The sequence below is a fragment of the Puntigrus tetrazona genome, chromosome 20, assembly GCF_018831695.1.
Source record: "Puntigrus tetrazona isolate hp1 chromosome 20, ASM1883169v1, whole genome shotgun sequence".
Taxonomy (NCBI): Eukaryota; Metazoa; Chordata; class Actinopteri; order Cypriniformes; family Cyprinidae; genus Puntigrus; species Puntigrus tetrazona.
The window spans coordinates 16,983,472-17,001,626 of record NC_056718.1 but is presented as its reverse complement, the minus strand read 5'-3'; the positions used below and the strand labels follow the sequence as shown (position 1 = coordinate 17,001,626).

General features: G+C 40.4%; 1 protein-coding gene and 1 long non-coding RNA gene across 2 annotated transcripts; one reads left to right on the top strand and one right to left on the bottom strand.

Annotated features, from left to right (window-relative positions):
- Positions 1-501: 501 nt before the first annotated feature.
- LOC122324442 lies at positions 502-9,975 on the bottom strand. The gene is made up of 2 exons (XR_006247177.1): positions 9,837-9,975; positions 502-1,013 (listed from the first exon to the last, which is right to left on the bottom strand). It is a non-coding gene; the product is annotated as an uncharacterized LOC122324442 (long non-coding RNA).
- nr2e1 (nuclear receptor subfamily 2, group E, member 1) lies at positions 9,824-17,283 on the top strand. The gene is made up of 9 exons (XM_043218838.1): positions 9,824-10,293; positions 13,477-13,622; positions 14,050-14,137; positions 14,704-14,939; positions 15,066-15,212; positions 15,338-15,434; positions 15,554-15,703; positions 15,793-15,898; positions 15,978-17,283. Exons 1-9 carry the CDS (start codon positions 10,236-10,238, stop codon positions 16,138-16,140), a joined length of 1,191 nt encoding a protein of 396 aa, XP_043074773.1. The 5' UTR covers positions 9,824-10,235; the 3' UTR covers positions 16,141-17,283.
- Positions 17,284-18,155: the final 872 nt, after the last annotated feature.

Here is an 18,155-nt window from a genome sequence, read left to right as displayed (position 1 = left end):
ATATGTTTGGGCCATAAATGACCTGGATGGTATAACTAGAGACAAATGATTTAACTGTGTTTTATGTGTTCCCATACCATTTTTTACTGTTATATTTCAACTAAATCATTTTTACATCATTTTAACATTTTTAATTCCTTGCTTTTTATTGCTGTGCATTGTTTTACGTAAAGATCTCTGAACCTACAATGGGGCCCTATTTGAAATGTGCTATATACATAAACTTGCCTGTTTTACCACTAAAGGGTGCATAGTACCTTAAATGAACATATTAAACCTAAATGGTATGTAATGATACCTTCTGAAAGTGTACCAACCATTATGCTAGCTGATAAAAGCATGGTGATTAATAAACATAATACGTCAGAGCTGTTTGACACATCCTGAAAGTTTCAGTTCTGCTTTAGCAACACAACTTCCGCTTCTGGCTTGACCTTCACAAAAAACAAAACTACATATATGCTGGTGGATTTTATGAAACGTTTTCTCAAGAAGCCCAAATCCTGTGTGATGTTTTTATTCACACTGGCAAAAAACTGTGGACTGTGTTAACTGTTTTACTATTAAAAAACATATTTGAACTGATCAGTAACACTAGTCGATGGTGTCTTGAGCTTGTCTCCCTCAACTAGACATGTTGACCATTCATGAAGAAGTTAATCTTTGTTGACGGTGTTGTGCTCCACTGTCGGCCCGCTTGGCTCGCAGATCCAAGTCTCCGACAAACAGTCGGGATAATTACCAAACATGTAGCTGACGAACTCGATACACAATGGCGCATTGACTTCCTCGCTGTTGGTTGCCTCTGTGGAGCGCTATGGCGAGGCCATCACTCCGCGCAAGTCACCCCAGGCATCGCTCACCCGGAACGGGAGGCAAGGACGTCTTGTTTCATAAAAAGACATGATGCTGACTTCTTTCAGCTCCAGCGAACTGGACATAAAACTCGGCTGACAACCTCCAGCACAGGCCGATCAGAGAGGGAGAAGGGGGTTGGTCAGAGTCAGCTTTCTCTGGGGAAAAAGAGTTACAGTTAGGGGACTCTAAGTAGACTGCATGAACAATTTAACAATATTTTACAGATCACTTGCATCTAGGACACTTTGCGTTATGTTATCAACTTGGGCTTATAGTGACACCTAGGTGCCTGGCTCCACCAACATAAATCACATACCTCTCTCCTACATAGTAGGCAAAACACAGTACATAAAAAGAGCAGTATGTCTAAATTGGTGTGCATCCAATGGACGCATTACCATGAGGGCTCAGGAAAGGATTTGTGAAATAACTGGATCTTTTTTTTTTGTTCGCAAAATTTCAAAAGAAGCACCTACCTGAGTCCAATAATGAAAGCAAATGGCATTCAGCTGGTCATGTGATTTTAAAATTGCACCCCCCCCTTCATGTAAGATAAAACTGCTTTTACAAAGCTACTCGTTTACTGTAAAAACATAAATCATTTAAAGATTAAAAATGCAATGAATTTCCTCAAGTAAAGAGGTATTAAAGAGGGGGAAATTGCACTTTTAAGAGCCTTAGTCAGTTTCCCTGCAATATATAACATCTTTTATCATATTTTTATTTACACTTGACTGAAACAAATGTTAACTGTAATCCAACATAATAAAATTGAATACATTTTTAGGGTTGCTGTGCTAGCCAGTGATATCGCTGAATGAAAGACCCCCCCTACAACTCCTTGTTAGTTGCCAACTATGAACTTTTTTTGCCCTGAAGAGCAGTTCAGTGCGAGTCGGTTCTCATTCACTGGCCGGCTTTTGTGGGCCGCCCTCGCTTTCATTCCTCCGTGCGTTACACCAATTAAAGGAGGACGTGCAGCAACTGTAATGGCCCGAAGAGTGATTGTTTTTGACAAGCAACAAAACACATAGATCCACCCCTCCGATTAGGACGGCCGGGGGGAGGGTTTATTTTAGGGAGGTAGCGCTCAGCCCAGTCAGTGCCCTTAAAGCGGCATGAACTAGGAGAGGAGGGGTATGGCCTTCAAGGGAAGGATTTTTTTTTTTTCTTAAAGACCGGTCATGTCAAAGAGGAGGACAGAAAGATACCCAGCCTCCCCCCCACCAAGCTTTATACACACTATACTGCTTGCCTGCGTACAAGTGTCAGCATTAGCTTTTACCACACCAGGGCTCAGTTCGAGAAGCCTGGAATTCCAGAATCAATGAAATTCCTAAAGAGCCGGATCTCAACACGCAGACCAAATCCCACAAAGATTAAATCCAAAGTTAAGCTTTGCTTGGTGATTTATATCAGTCATGATGAAATAAAAAGAGCAGCTTGGCTTTATGTTGCCGGGACAATATCGTTTCTGAAGGAATTTCCCTTCTGTGTGACGTGTAATGTCAGTGAGATTCGAACTGTCAAGTGATCTAATTACTTGATGCACTTTCACTTTCAAGGACTGTCGACGCACAATGCACTTTCACTTTCAAAGACTTGACTTGCAATTTAAAGACTGTTGCAACTGTTATCTAATTCTGTAAAAGAAATATATTCAGCATAGGCATATTTAAGCATATATATTTTACTTCTTATAACCTTATATTTCATCAAATTATGTAATGTTAATATACCAAGGCACTTAAACTTAAAACTTTGCTTACCATAAAATTTACTGCTAATCAACGGGATAATAAAACAGCGGTAAAACAGAAAGACATGTGATGAATCGGATGTATAACATGGTACTATAATAATAAAATAAACATTAACTAAATAATAGAAGATGTAACACAAATTGCACTAATTATGTGTTTTGACACTTTTGAAACTTTTGTCACGCATTATTTTAAGCTCCAATTCTTGGCATTAGCAAACCATTAACTATAATAACTAATAATAGTTAATAAAGTATAGTTGTGAAGGTGAGGGATGTTGAATATGGTCATGCAGAATGTGCTTTATAAGTACATAAACTGCCAATATGTTAAAAAATAAACATGCCAATTAGTAACTTAATAGCATTGGAATGGTAATCCATTTACTTTTTACTGTAGGTTTAGTTTTTTTTTCTGTAAAAATAAAAAGCATTGGGAGTAATAATTTGCTATTTTTGAACTGAAAATTATTGCGGAACACAATTTAGACAAATGCAAATGTCTTATGTTCATATTTAATACATATTAAAAAAAATTTGGTAGCACTTTACAGTAAAGTTAAATCATTACATTAAAACGAACTTAGTATGAGCAGTACTTCTATAGCATTAGTTAATGTTAATTTCAGCATTTACTAAAGCATAAATCATTAGCTAATGCACTGTGAACTAACATAAACAAAAATGAACTTGTATTTTTATAAATAAAGAGTGTAATAAATTAAGTGTTCATTGTTCATTATTTTAATTAATACATTAGGCCATTTTAACAAACGACACCTTATTATAAAGCGTTTTACCCCTGATTGTCACAAATAATTGTGTAGACAGACCGACCAGAAGCCTTCTTTAGGACCATATAGATGAAACTATTCAAATATGATGGCCTGCCAAACCAACAGTCATTCTGAAATGTAACAATGCACAAATATAAGACCGCTACTAATATTGATCTGAAACGAAATGCATAACCGCTCATGAATTGATCCCGGTAACTCATTGAGGCAAATCCGGCCGTGGTGGAACGCAGATGCCAGGTGAAAGCCGGCTCTGATCAGCAGGGGTGCGTATGCATTTTGCTCCTTTAGAGAGAAGGCTTTGGCCCAGATGCAGCCATGTTAACTTTGAGTGCCCCCCCCCCAAACGCACTCCTTCCCACTCTTCCCAAGCCCCCAGGTTGCCTTTGCATGACATCATCGCCGAAGCATGCCCCCCAAGCCCCTGTGAATCTCCCCGTCCTTATTCCCATTGAGCCTCTGCAAGCCATACGTTTCTTTCTCTCCCTCTCCTTTTTTCCCCTCCTTCTCTTTCTCTTCCTCCTCTGCTTCCACCAATCCCCTCCCTTTTTCCTTAACCAGGAGAAGGCATTGTTTGGGGCGAGGGCCTGATCAAAAAACGCGGCCCGCCCAAACTGCGGCCTTTCTGTAAATTCAATAAGCCCACCTTAAAGATTTGCCTAATTAATGGATGACATCTTTGGCTGGAGGAGAGGCGAGGTATTTTGCTCGGGCTCGCTCATTGTTGGCCTCCTAATTAACTTTCCCAGGTCAGCCCGGGTCTCAGCAACCTGGGAGTGAAGAGCTTCATTGTGAGAGGAGTTGTAAACTTACTTTTTTTGCCTCGGCACTTAAAAGGGAAAGCAACTATAGGGAACAGAAAATATCCTATTTAAGGCCTTTGTGAGTGAACTGCCTGCACATGGTCCAATAAAGGAAGTCTTTTTAAATAAGCGTTCATGGTCCTCCCCACAGTCCTCCTCTCCCCTCCCTCTCTCCTCTCCTCTTTTCCTTTTCGGAGCGACGCAGAAAGGTTATGAATGATAGTTTGGGGTCTAAGGAGTGAGGGGCAAGGGCCAGTCTTCTGTGTACCATTTGTGTTTGAACCTTTTGAGAAAGTCCGAGTTTGGGGGGAAAAACCTTTCTGGTCTGTCTGGCAACTGTATGATTAGCGTTTCTCACTAGGAAGATGAGAAATTCCAAGTTTGAAACGTGGACGTATTTGGCGTCATTATATCTTTCGATTAAGCCACCTGCAACTGAGTCGTGGCGATGGATGCTTTTCTACACTAATATCGAGCTTAATGAAGATAAAACCGATGGTGGAGGATGAACGGAAACAACAACACCAATCACTCTTTGGGAAAACAATGAATCCATCAGTTACACCTAAAAACGCCCCAAACACCCCCGTCCTCACCCCTCCACCCCGCCCCAGCTCTGATATCGTCTCAGCTCCCCTCCCTCTGCACCCTCTGTCTGATCCCAAAATCCAAGCCTCCTCATGTAATGAGCGGGGTGTGATCTTCCCACAGTCACTGAGGCCAGCTTCAGCATCAAAACATCAGCTATTTCATCTGCTATGTTACCTTTACTGTCTCTGGGTGGTCCGAAGACTGAACTTTGCTACTGTAAAATAAATAAAATACAATAATAAGCTATACCAATACATTTTGAATGGAATTAGATTAAAATCGTATAGATGTAAAATGTATTATTACATAATCATTGTTTCCATTTGTAGTTGATATGCACAAATAAAGCAATATGTAGAAATGTTGTGTCCTTGGTTGTTTAAAAGGTGCTATATAATATTATTATTATTATTCATTCATGTTTTTTTATTTTGAGAATTCAAAAGTTTAAAAGAGATAAATATATTTTGAAACTGAATTATTATTTTGTTCTCTATATTTTTCGTCTCTGTATTTTCAGTAGCTAAAGGCTGTTTTGCATGTATGTCAAAATAAAACGAGGTGCACGAGCTTGACAAATGTATTAAATCATCAAAGTCTCTGAAATATTTTCCTTCATTTGTTATTTATATTAAATAATTGTTGCAGGATAATTAAAAGATTTACTAATTATTAAAATCAAACGTTGCATGTATTATATATTACATATTATTAATAATATTATATAACAATTGCACATTATTTAATGGAGATTAACAATAAACAGCTGTATTTTTTTATTTCACGTCAACATATATATTGCTAATTGATAGTTGCATTAGTTAATGCATTAAATAATGGGATCTTATTGTTGTATTAACAGGCTGCTTTGACACAATCTGTATTGTATAAATCACTTAAGAATTAAAAGTGCATGTGTGAGGGGTTAACATATCATTTAATATATTCATAATATGTTTCAAAATTTTATGCATTACATTCTCAAGTTCAAATGAATTCAGGACACATAGAACACATAGAACATACAAGTATATCTACAGTCAAAAATGATCAAATTCTCTCTGTCTCTCTCTCTCTATATATATATATATATATAAAGCAAAGTCAAACGTGAAATAAATCATATCATATAAAAGCCATCAAATGATGCGATAGGCTTCAGCAGTCAAATTATTTCTGTGAAATAGCCATTGATGAACCGTCACCTGAAGAGACAAATAAGCGACTGCAAACAAACAGAAGAAAGTTGATGTCACAGCAGAATAAAGTTTGTCATTTCGTGCCCCTAAACTGTTTGCCGAAATGGTGTGAACGGCTAAAGCCTCTTTAGCCAGCTGTCATAATTTGTTAACGAGGCCTTTCAAAAAAGCAGAATGATAATGAGAGGACAGAAAAAAAAGACAGGCAGAGAGAGAGAGGGTAGAGGGGGTGCCCTTCATGAGTGACTGTGGAAGCGGAGAGTCGGTCCCCGGGGAGCCGGGTCGGGGGGGACAACATCAGACCGATTTCAGCGCAGCAACATGATGGCATCTCTGACGTTTTAATATTAATGAGAGCGAGCTCCTCTGCCCCGGGCCTGCCACTGCTCTCAACAGGTGCCTCTCTCCTGTCCCTCTGACCATAACACCTCTAAGTCTCAGGAGGAGCTCTGGGCCTTAAAGAGAGGGAGGGCAGGCAGAAAGGGAAACGAAATGAGTTAAGTCATCCATTTAAAAACTTAGACGATGAGGGGAGAAAGGAGCTCTCTTTTAAAGTCACCTCTCGCGAAGCCGAACCACGAGGTCTCGATATTTCTCCTCTTCTCCCAAACCCCCTTGAGAAAGAAATTGACTTTTGTTTGGAGTTTGTGAAAAGTGGGAATCAGGAGAAGGACAATGGGGCTCCCCATGGAGAGGACCCGAGTGAAGCCATCTCAAATCAGTCAGCCAAGGGACCAATTAATCCGGCCATTGTCAGGCCCAAGCCACTGCCAGCACATCAACACATTCAGAGCCCATTGTCCCGACCCTCCTGCAGTAGGATTTAGTCCGTCCAACAGCCAGTTTTGTCCAGGCCAGCTCAGGCGGAAGTTTCTCACTGACAATTTGCCCCAAATAGATTTGTCAGAAAGCGTCCATCGACCTGCCAGTTAGACGGGGCGAGGTTGTGTTCGGCCTTTACTACTATTATTATATTTTGGAAATGCAAGCAGCATAATAGGAAAATACTACAGGTGTGTGGAGAAGCGTTTGTGTGACGGTCTAATCTCATGTAAGGTGTGAGATTAAATGAATGCGCTATTCACAAACAAATGGTTCATATATAATTAAATTTGATGTCAGGTCTCTTTTAATATTAAAACATCTGTGTATGTGAATCAAAGGGCAAAATATGGGGTTCATTTAAGAGGAACTTGGAGAATAAGAAAATGATTATTCATACATCATACTTGCTATGGGAAGTTATATATTCATATTTATATTATATAAAATACCACTGGCCTATGCTTTCTTATTTTGTCTGTATGAGCATTATTGAATAAGAATGTGCAAGGATAGTTATGAAATTGTTAAAGTTATTATATTAAATCCTAAACTAAGCAATAACGCCTATTTAAAGATATATATTCAGTTACCAGGGAAAAGTTAACTAATGTTAAGTTCTTCTTTTTTTTTAAATTATGAATTAATATATTGTAAGAAATGTGAAATTTAAGTTCCCATCCTCACTGAAAAGTAGTTTCTTTCTCTAAAATTCAGGAAGACAAGTGCACTGAAAGTGCCTGAATATCTGTAGTCCTCCGACCCTCCGCAATATTTTTCTGGTTTGATTCCGCCTCATACGTGTGCTCGTCTCAGAACAAAGTGGCAACGCAGAAAAGTCTTGCAACATCTCCAACATGCTGTTACAGGAGTGGTTAAGGATAAGAGATGGTGTTGCTGTCCCTCTCCACTTTAAGGGCTAAGTAAGCAGTTGCATACTGATTCTGTCAAGCCAACAACTAGATACACAATCAGATGGTTCTTTGTCAGAGATTTTCATTGACTGTTATTGAGAGGAGAGTCACAAGCACAAAAAGTGAAAGCAAGCAGCCGGGGCAACCATGATGTTGGTTATGTTTGTGTAAAGACTATCTATGAATGACAGGATTAGGGCGAGTTAAGCAGATTACTACGAGCAGACCACCCCACCCCTAAGACGCGCGCACACACACACACACACACACACACACACATATAAACACACAGATAGAGAAGAGGGGAATGAGAAAGAAAAAGAGACTGGACAGAAAAAGTCTGATTTGTCCACAATCATACGCATGCATTTTTAAAATGAACACGACGCTCTTAAAATATCATACAGGCTATCTAAAAGTCATTACACTCAGAAACATTTTGATTGATTCACTCATGGCCTAGAGTTTGCTGGTGATGCCCACAGAGATATGGCTCTTACTGTGACACTGTTTTTCTCAGTCTGGCACATAGGGTCCTGAAAAACGCACATTTGAATGTGCAGTCATTCACCTGTCAAAAATCCTAATTTCTTTTCAGTGCGCCGCGAACACCGTTTAAAGGAGGACATGACAATCACTAATTGCGATTAGATACGCCCCCGTTCGCCACGTTTAGACCGAGATTTAGGGCTCCCATATGGCCCCGAGCTACCGTGGGAATGTTCATAATTAAACCTAAAATATGGGTGTCTACTGGCGGCGGCCACAACACGGCACGCTGTTAAGGTCAAGATGTCATTGCGCACGCTCTCAAAGGGGTACAGTTGTGATTCTCCCGCTCCACGAGGGAAACTCGCACGCATGTGTCCCCTCTACAGCACAGCGCGCGCTTCATTTTCAGAGCGATTTCTTTTTTGCCCTTTTATAAGCAATTATACGAGTCTGCGGCTAAATGTATTCCGCATTTAAGGTTAGCAGAAAAAAAAAAATTCATTTAGAGCTCATTAGAGTAAATCTAAATAGATAGCCTAGACGTAAAAACATCATAGAACTGTTTATTTACGGCTACATTTACGTTTACACTGGGTCTCGTGAAGAAAATATACTATAAATTAAAAATACAATATAATATAAATTCAATTCAATTCTTAAATTCTGAACAGTGCGAAAGATACAATCAATTTTAATTGTTAAAATTAATTTTCTCTGAAAAACAAACAAACTTGAAGTTAAAAGTTTTACATAGGCTACATAACAGCAGGCTATACAAAAAAAAGGTTTAAGTAGCTATATCTATTGCATAAATATAACTGTGTAGACTACTTCTACGAACAAGGAAGGGAAAAACGTGCAGTCGAACAAATTGCAGCGTTAAATTTACCGCAAACCAGCAACGTTTACCTTATTACATACCAGCAACCTAAAGTAGTAATCATAAGCCACGTTTACCTGTTGATTCGCTTTCAAAATGCAACAAACATACACTTACAAAAAAAAATGTCAAGCCGTGCGTCAAAACCCGACAAGATGCGAGAGCGATGTGAAATTTGGGCTCGATCTCTTTCGTGCAAGTCATCCTATGAAAGCAACAGGTGACGCGCGCGCGAAAGAGGGATCCGGGGAAGCGCGACAGAAAGCAAGTTCGTTGCAAAAAAAAAAAAAGAAAAAGAAAGAAAAAAGAAAAAGTGTTCATGTTTCTAATGGTTATTTAAACGGGGTGCTTTAAACTGTTTACTTCACTCCGGGAGCAGTTAGGTCACCGAACTCCCCGAGGATGGAAATGCGTTCCTAATCAGCGGCAAACGTTTGCTTCGGTCATTTAAACAGCCTTGCTGATCCTAATCAATTCCTATAGAGCGCACCATTAGCCTCTGACAGTGTCTGACTCGCTGTGTATGGAATATCACTTCATCCGTCCCCGTGACGTCATGCGCGAGCAGGAGTTGAAGCAGAAGGCAGGGAAAAGCTAAGTGGTCAAAGGAAGTTGGGCTCTCCTCCCACCCTCCCTCTCTCCCGCCCTCCTACTCTAATACATCTCATACATATTACCAAAGCTTTAATCTGACGGTACACATCACAAAGTCACTCACCAAGGCTCCGGGGCTGAGACGCTCATGTTGTACTTTTTAAGCTGGCGTTGAGCGGTACAGTGCTAGCTCGGGCTCCAGCGTTTCTCCATTAGTTGCATCAAGTTTCCGCGGCGCCGAGAGACCGGGGACCGGTTTGGGCATACGCTGTTTGCGGCGCTGCATCCATCGCGTCAGTCAACGGTCTGGATTCTAATTTGCTGAAACACAAGAGGAGCGACTCGGACACAATCAAAAGAAAACTCCAACGGAAAGCTGAGGACCAGCCGGCCGCCGCAAACCGGATGCTACACTTGTGCTTGTAATTTAAAAAAAAAAAAACGAGTCAAAGCGCGTTAAGACTCCCCTGGGCCTGAAAAGTAAAAGTTTGAACGCGGTTTTCTTGGAGCAGAGGTCTTCAACATGAGCAAGCCCGCTGGTTCAACAAGTGGTTGTCTGGATATTTTAAACGTCAAATCCAGTGAGTACTTCTTTCTTCGCTGGCGGGACGCGCGTGTTGTTAGAAACAGCGCGAAGGTCTCTTTTTGGTTGGGGAATGAGTAAAAGCTAAATTATCGCTCGTGGGTTAAAATGACGAAAATCACGTAAACTCCATACAGCTGTCAAACGCAAATCGAAATGTTTACGTGCTGTCAAATTGTTGCCTATTACCTCTCAGACTGAAAGCACGACTGCCCGAAAACAACTCTATATACACATCATTCCATAAATCACTCATTTTATACATATCAGATGTGAAAGAAGAAAATGAATGCATGAAATATTAGATAACTTTAGCGTTTAGTGATGCTGTTACACTGCTGAGAATGCTTTGACAGACTTGTTTCTCCGTTACGTTTTGTAAATAAATTGTGCGTGCACATTGAATTTCATGAACGAATTTAATACTGAATATAATGCATCGGCCTCTACAGTTTTAAAATATCATAATGCCGTCCTAAGGTATGCGTAAACTATGCACAATGTGTCATCAAAACTGATCTGCTGAGTTTTCCCTGTTAGGCATTCTTTGGCTTTCAATTAATTAGAAGGTAACAAAAATGCAAGTGCCTTGAAATTCATCTAATAAATGTTTTCTGTCAATTAGGTTTTTTTTTTTTTACAATTGCAGATGAAATTATCAAAATTGTCTAACTGGATACATTTCTTGAAATATGAACTGCTGAGGGAGTGTGTGATAGGCGTGTGGTGATGTAAAAAAAAAGGACATCTCTATTTGACTTTTTACACCAGGCTTAACTCAAAGTGTAAAACTGATTTTTTTTTTTTTAATTTTAAGTGGCTTTGAGCGAGAGCAAAAACACAATTCATTCAAGTAAAAGGCAAAGGAAATAAGGCAACCCAATAACATTTTAAAGCAGGGCGAGCAGGCTAAAAAAATGTATAAATAAACAAAGCTTTACATATTGTAGATTTAACATTTAGATTTAATTTTTAAATATATCATAGAATTTTATAATTATGAAATTTGTAAGGATTCGTTTATTTAGCACCGGTGAAGGAGTGAAATAATTTCGTTGAGGCCTAAACTTGTGGTTCATTATTTTGAACGCCTGCTCCCAAAAAACTTTTTTGACGACACTTGTACACATGTATTTGACTTAGGTGTAAAAAATCTAATCAAATCAAATATTTTACATTTACACGAGTATTAACCTATATTTAAAAAAAGGTATATTTTTGTTTTACTCGCTTGTTTTACAGGAGTGAAATTGCGGCACAGTTTGGGTGGTCGAAGGCCCATTAAGTTCAGAGTTTCTCACAACTGCGCGTAATCCAGTTGAGCGGGTCCCTGGGCTGATGCTGATTACAGTAATGAAATATGCCATATGTCTTTAAACAATTACGGCGCACAATGCAACAGACCGGGACCCCCGCCGGGGAAAGTTAAAGACGTGTTCCCTTCTCTAAAACAAATCCGCCTTCGATTCATATGTGTTTCTTACCAGCGTTGTGCGCGATTGGACTGGATGGAGGACTTTGGCTTCCTCGGAATAAAAACTGTCTGCTTTAATGGATTTAGTTAGCACAGGCGTAAATCGCAGAAACAAAAATAGAATTTGTAAATGCACTTTAAAACAGGCGTTCGAGCTTCAAGCGCTTTATCGTGTGGGGGGGGGGGAAAGTGTAAGCAGTTTTCAAGTTTCAAATCGACTCCTATGCAAAAGCAACAAGTTGCCTCTGTCACAACGGAGGTGAAATAAAGCATGCAACAGACAAGCATAGAAATAACACGCTCAGTTAATCAGCATTGCATTCTTGTCAAGACTTTTACCTGAATTTTTCGCTCTGTTCTTTTTTTTTTTTTTTTTTTAAATAAGACTATATACGCACACAAGCGAAAAAGAAGTCAGAGTGCATGAAGTCGTTTTCCTTCTCCGTCGTTACCGGTCTATATCCGAATTCCCATGCTACCCTTTTTGACGGGTCACTGGAAAATCAATGAGCAGGTGGACATATGTCAGTGTAATTACATAGCCGTTTCTCTAAACGACTCCCCCATATACATGCAAATATACCTCTATTGACAGACTTAAATACGGAAAAAAAAGTGTTCTGCACACACAAGAAAAATCACAATTTTCATTTACTCCAAGTTCATTTGCATACACTTCATTTGAGTCGCTGAAACGCGCTGGTGCGTATTATTCTCCTCTCCCGTGTCACTCCCTAATCCGCGAGCCTATAGACGGCGCGAAGAAAGCAGTTGTCGAGCTTCATTATGAAGCGGGGTTGGCAGCTTGTCGAGACCAGGCCAGTCAGACGAGGCTCAATGGGGAAATCATTAAGTTAACACTCTCCCTAATGTCGCCATTGTGCGCGTCAACTGAACATTGTTTTATGGAACCTGCGATATGACGCTTCCCACCAATGCGCTCTCAACGCGGGCCTAGCTTTTACGCATTCCTATGGACAGGCCCGTTAAAGGCGTTTCCTTTAACACTGCTTCATCGCGTCGATTTGTAGGGAGAACTTTATTATGACTTTCTCTAGAAAATCACCAGTCGAAGTCTGCTGGAACTTTGCATCTTGCTCACAATTTCTATTTTCGGGCCCTTATCGTAATTTTCAGTAAAATTGTGAGACGCTCTAAAGTAAATCTAGCATAAAGGGATTAATAAGTAGCATTTAACAAATCAACTTTTGTTTTGTAGGTTAAACGCAAGATATTGGGCACAAACGAGGGAGCCCAAGAAGCCTACTGTTGCTATGGTTACCTCCTCCTCGCGATTTTTATTCGCCAGCTTTTATTTATCGGCAGGTGGAAATATTAGATCGGCCTAACTTGGAATCGTAAACTTAGCTAAACGTTTTCTACCAAATCGGGGAAAGAAAAGACTAAGCAGCTAGCTGCTTTTGAGACCCCCAACTTTTTGTTCGGACGTCCTTTCGGGTGTCCAAGCCTTAATTAGTACGATCAGCTCCCACCTTTTGCAGAAAAAAAAGAAAAATGGACTCGGTTTTTTAAAAAAAAAAACATTTTGCCAGATTAAACTGAATACGTATAGTGCCAAATCTAATTTTACAAAACATTCGTCGATATTAAAAAAAAAACACATACGAAGTATCCTATCCAGTTACACGTTTTCTTTCCCCTTAAAATAAGACTGTAAAATAATGCTGCATTTTCCATCTCTGTTAGGTCGGATTTTGGACATACCGTGCAAAGTGTGTGGAGACAGAAGTTCCGGAAAGCACTACGGTGTTTACGCGTGCGATGGTTGCTCGGGGTTTTTCAAGAGGAGTATAAGAAGAAACAGAACGTATGTCTGCAAATCTGGCACACAGGTGAGCTATAGTAATCAATTACAGAGACGTGTTTGAACCATAACAGCGCCGGCTAATTTGATCTAAGCAAGCGCGTCTAAGGACTAGATTACACCTCCGGTGATTTTCATAATTGAAAGATTATCCCAGAAGTGAGCCCCCTCCCGCGCCTTTGAGGGCCCTTTGCCCCGTCTAGTGTAACAGGTGTAATCCAATCTAACGCACCGGCAGGACTGGGTGGATTTGGAGAGCGGTAGGCGGGAGTGAGACTATTGGCCGTGCGGCGGGGGAGCGAGTCAATAGCCGTCATTACTCTGCCATTCTCACATACCTGTGGAGTGGAGACCAATGGAGCATAAAGTAGAAGAGGCTGTTTGCCTGCCATCACCGCCAAACGAAACGAAACCTACTGTATTTCCTTATTCCTGCCTCCTTTTTTTCCCCACAGGGCGGCTGTCCTGTAGACAAGACGCACAGAAACCAGTGCCGCGCCTGTCGCTTGAAAAAGTGTCTAGAAGTTAATATGAATAAAGATGGTAAGTCTTGTTAGCCCATAAACCTCAATGCATTTTAAGTACAAATGGAATTATTTCTATGATGCAGGACAGAGGCAGAAAATTAAAGCTCTTTATTTAGTATAAAAAATAGATTTGCTTTAACAACAAGACTGTAACATTCGTATTGGCTAAATGTTTAAATAGTACAAAAACACTTATTATTAACATGTGCAAGAGAAAGAGCGAGATGCATGCGCCACAAGACTTCACTGATTAACTTTTCATAATAGTGTCATGCTAAATAAAATAGCTAATTTAGCCTATATCCAAGATATTTGTACAAAAGAAATAGTAGTTTATAATGATTAAGCTGCGCGCACTTCTTTGTTTTGTGTCTCGGAGGTGCAAGTATATGTTAATAATTTAATTAAATCGTTAAATTATGCTATATAGAAAATGCTATAAGCGTTTTAAAAAATATATATGCATCCCAGAAAGAAGAAATAAATTACTCGACACGTTTCTAAACTAACGTTTAATGTATTTGTGATTGTATAATATGAAAACGCTTATTTCTCTCGTCGCTGATCCTAATGTCGCTGCAGCCGTGCAGCACGAGAGAGGACCGAGGACTTCAACCATCCGAAAGCAGGTGGCACTGTATTTCCGAGGGCATAAAGAGGTGAACGGTTCGTCGACCCATTTCCCATCCACGTCTATCCCGGGGCCGCCGTTTTTCACCACAGTCACGCAGCTGGAGCCTCACAATCTGGAGTTAAACACGGTCACGAGCACACCGGAACGACAGGCCATTGTAGGGCTCGCCCAGCCCACACCGAAGGTAAACATGTCCCCTCATTACGGCGCAGTTTAAATGAACGAACTGTCAATTTCACTACAACATATACTTATTATCTGAACGCATGCAACCCCGCTTATTGTCTACGATTGCGTAATCGCTTTTCAGTATCCTCATGAAGTTAGCGGCAATCCCATGTACCTGTATGAAGTGGCGACCGAGTCTGTGTGCGAGTCAGCGGCGCGCCTGCTCTTCATGAGCATTAAATGGGCCAAGAGCGTCCCGGCCTTCTCCACACTTCCTCTCCCGGACCAGGTAAACGAGCCGTATTATTCGCCAAGCTTTCATTTCGCAGATTAAATATGCCGTGCGCTCTCGAGCATGAAACCAAACGCAAATGCTAGCCTTTAATGAACTTGCTTTTTTTTTTTCTCCTGCAGTTGATCCTTTTAGAAGACGCTTGGCGGGAACTGTTCGTGTTGGGTATAGCGCAATGGGCCATTCCGGTGGACTCCAGCACCCTCCTAGCGGTTTCAGGTAAGCTGCACGACACGTTTTGTAAAGCTTTTTTTTTTTTTTTTTTTTTTTTTGTCGTACGGCAACTTCCAGTGTCGTATACACGCAAGTCAAAGGTTTTGCGTTTTCTCGCGAATTAGGAATGAACACGGAGAACACGGATTCCCAGAGGCTCAACAAAATTATCGCGGAGATCCAGGCGCTGCAGGAGGTCGTGACGCGCTTCCGCCAGTTAAGACTGGACGCCACGGAGTTCGCCTGCCTCAAGTGCATAGTCACCTTTAAAGCAGGTGGGGTTCGATAAAGTGTGATAAAACACAGCATATTAAATAAATATAGTTATCGTTAATAATTACAGAACGTCTCTCCGTTCTTGCAGTTCCAACACACAGCGGTTCGGAACTGAGGAGCTTTCGCAACGCCAGCGCCATCGCCGCCCTTCAGGACGAAGCCCAGCTTACTCTAAACAGCTACATCCACACCAGGTAGCCTACAGACAACACTTCCCGAAACGCGGGTGAAACTATTTCAGAACACTTTTTTTAACGAACTGTTGCGTTGCAGGTATCCCACTCAGCCGTGTCGCTTCGGCAAACTGCTGCTGCTCCTGCCTGCTCTACGCTCGGTCGGTCCTTCCACCATCGAAGAGGTGTTCTTCAAAAAGACCATCGGAAACGTGCCCATCACGCGACTGCTCTCCGACATGTACAAATCCAGTGATATATGAGCTACCGTGAGACAGAGAAAAAGAAAACAAACGTATCTTTGACCTTGGCATTCGCATGGACGCTGGGACGCTGTGGATGATACCAGACACCCTAATGTGATACTTCACGCACTTGTTTGGAGAACAAAGCTCTACCAATGTCAAGACGTTATTACGCAGGGAAACTATAAAACAAACAAAAGACTGAATCTCTATCGTTCGAGCTTACTGCTTAGAAAAGAAAAGAAAAAAAGTAACCAGTAATTTTCTAATTGATTTACTTTTAATCTATTTAAGTTCGTTTATGGAAGTAACTTAACAAGCTTAATCTGTTCTTGTTCTATCAAGATTTAAATACAAAATTATCTTAGTTTGTAGTCATATATTTGAATGGAGTGTCCGTGAGGTTATGTACAATCATTCATTTCAAAACGGGACGTTTTATTGTGTCCAATTGACCAAGTACCTTTATGACCAATGCTGTTTTTGATTTCAGCACCATTATCATCCATTTGTCCACGAGAACTTTGAAGAAAACCAAAAAAAAAAATATATATAAAAAACAAACAAACCATGAGGTATGTCGCAGGGAAGTAGGTCGCTGTCCCTTTGACATAGTGCTGAAAACCAAAGGCCCGTGAGTCAGAACTGAAGAGCAAGATCATTCCTGTTTTACCTTCTAGCAGAAGCTCCAACTTTAATCAAAACACTTGAACCAGCTAATCAGGTTTACTTGAAACGTACACTGAAAGGTTGGAATTAATCTCTGCAGGAAGGCAGCAGGACTGTGCATTACTGACTCGATGCATCACATAATTACCTACTGAAGTGACTGGGAGGCCACAGCACCCACACCCTGTGACCTTGACAGAAGATTAGGGTTCATAGGCAGGGCATCCTCTGGATACAGATCTGTCGGCATTGTGAGTTTTCTGTGCGCCCACTCTGAAAATGTAATTTTAAAAAGTTGTTTCTGCTCAATCCACGGTCCATGTCAGAGGTGGCCATTTTAAACCTTTGTTTGACTAGCTACTAACCCTGGAAAAGAGACACCGCGATCAGCACTTGGATTTGCTTTTGTAGTCTGTAAATACATTTCTCGTTGTACAGTGATAATTTTTGTGAAAGTTGTTCTAAGATATTAGAATAAATATTGAATATTGATCGCCTGGTCCTTCAACGACTTTCAAATGCATGTCTCCTATTGCTTTCTGGGTTTCTAAGGCTTCATTCTACAAGCAGCAAAAGGTCCACTGCACCCTAAACGGGGTACTAAACGGGGACAGAGAGGTTCACGTCTGCGCGTAAGTGCATATTGAACCATTGCCGATACAATACCCTGGACCTTGAGTGAAGTTGCTGTGCCTTGCACGGCTCGGGGTTTCAAGCACTCTTTCACAAATCAAGGGCTTTGCCCAAATTGCATTTTTTATCTTCATTTTTTTGATAGAGAGGATACAATAGAAAGAAACATGATTGCGATGACAACTTTCAATCCAATTTATCCTAGTTCCTTTTTAATAGGCCTCTCTGATGTGAAATGAATTCCAAGGTTACATGAGCCAAGCGGCTGTGCCCTTCTCTTTACCTTATATATAGCATTGTTGCACGCACTGACTCCCAACAACATTTGAATTCTGTCAAAAGTAATTTAGGCACGAGCCGTCATGCTGGAAACAGAATAACAAACAATAAATATGAGACAACGCTAGACTTAATAACAAAACGTTGAACGTAGGCCTGTAATTACAGTGTCTTATACAGCAATTAGAAACAATACAAAAAAACAACAAAAAAAAACACCCGTTTCCCACTAGTGTACACTCGTATATCTGATATGTTTTTAATATATAGTTACATGTATGCCTTTGCAAAAAGTATAAATTAAATGCAGCGTTCACTTTTGTCCTGTTTTCAGTAAAAAAAAAAAAAGACTGGTAATACGCACACAAAACAAATAACCCTTAGTGGAAGAACCAGCTATAGTATATCATTTTTTAATCAATTGTGACCCCAAAATATTCTAGCGATGAAAA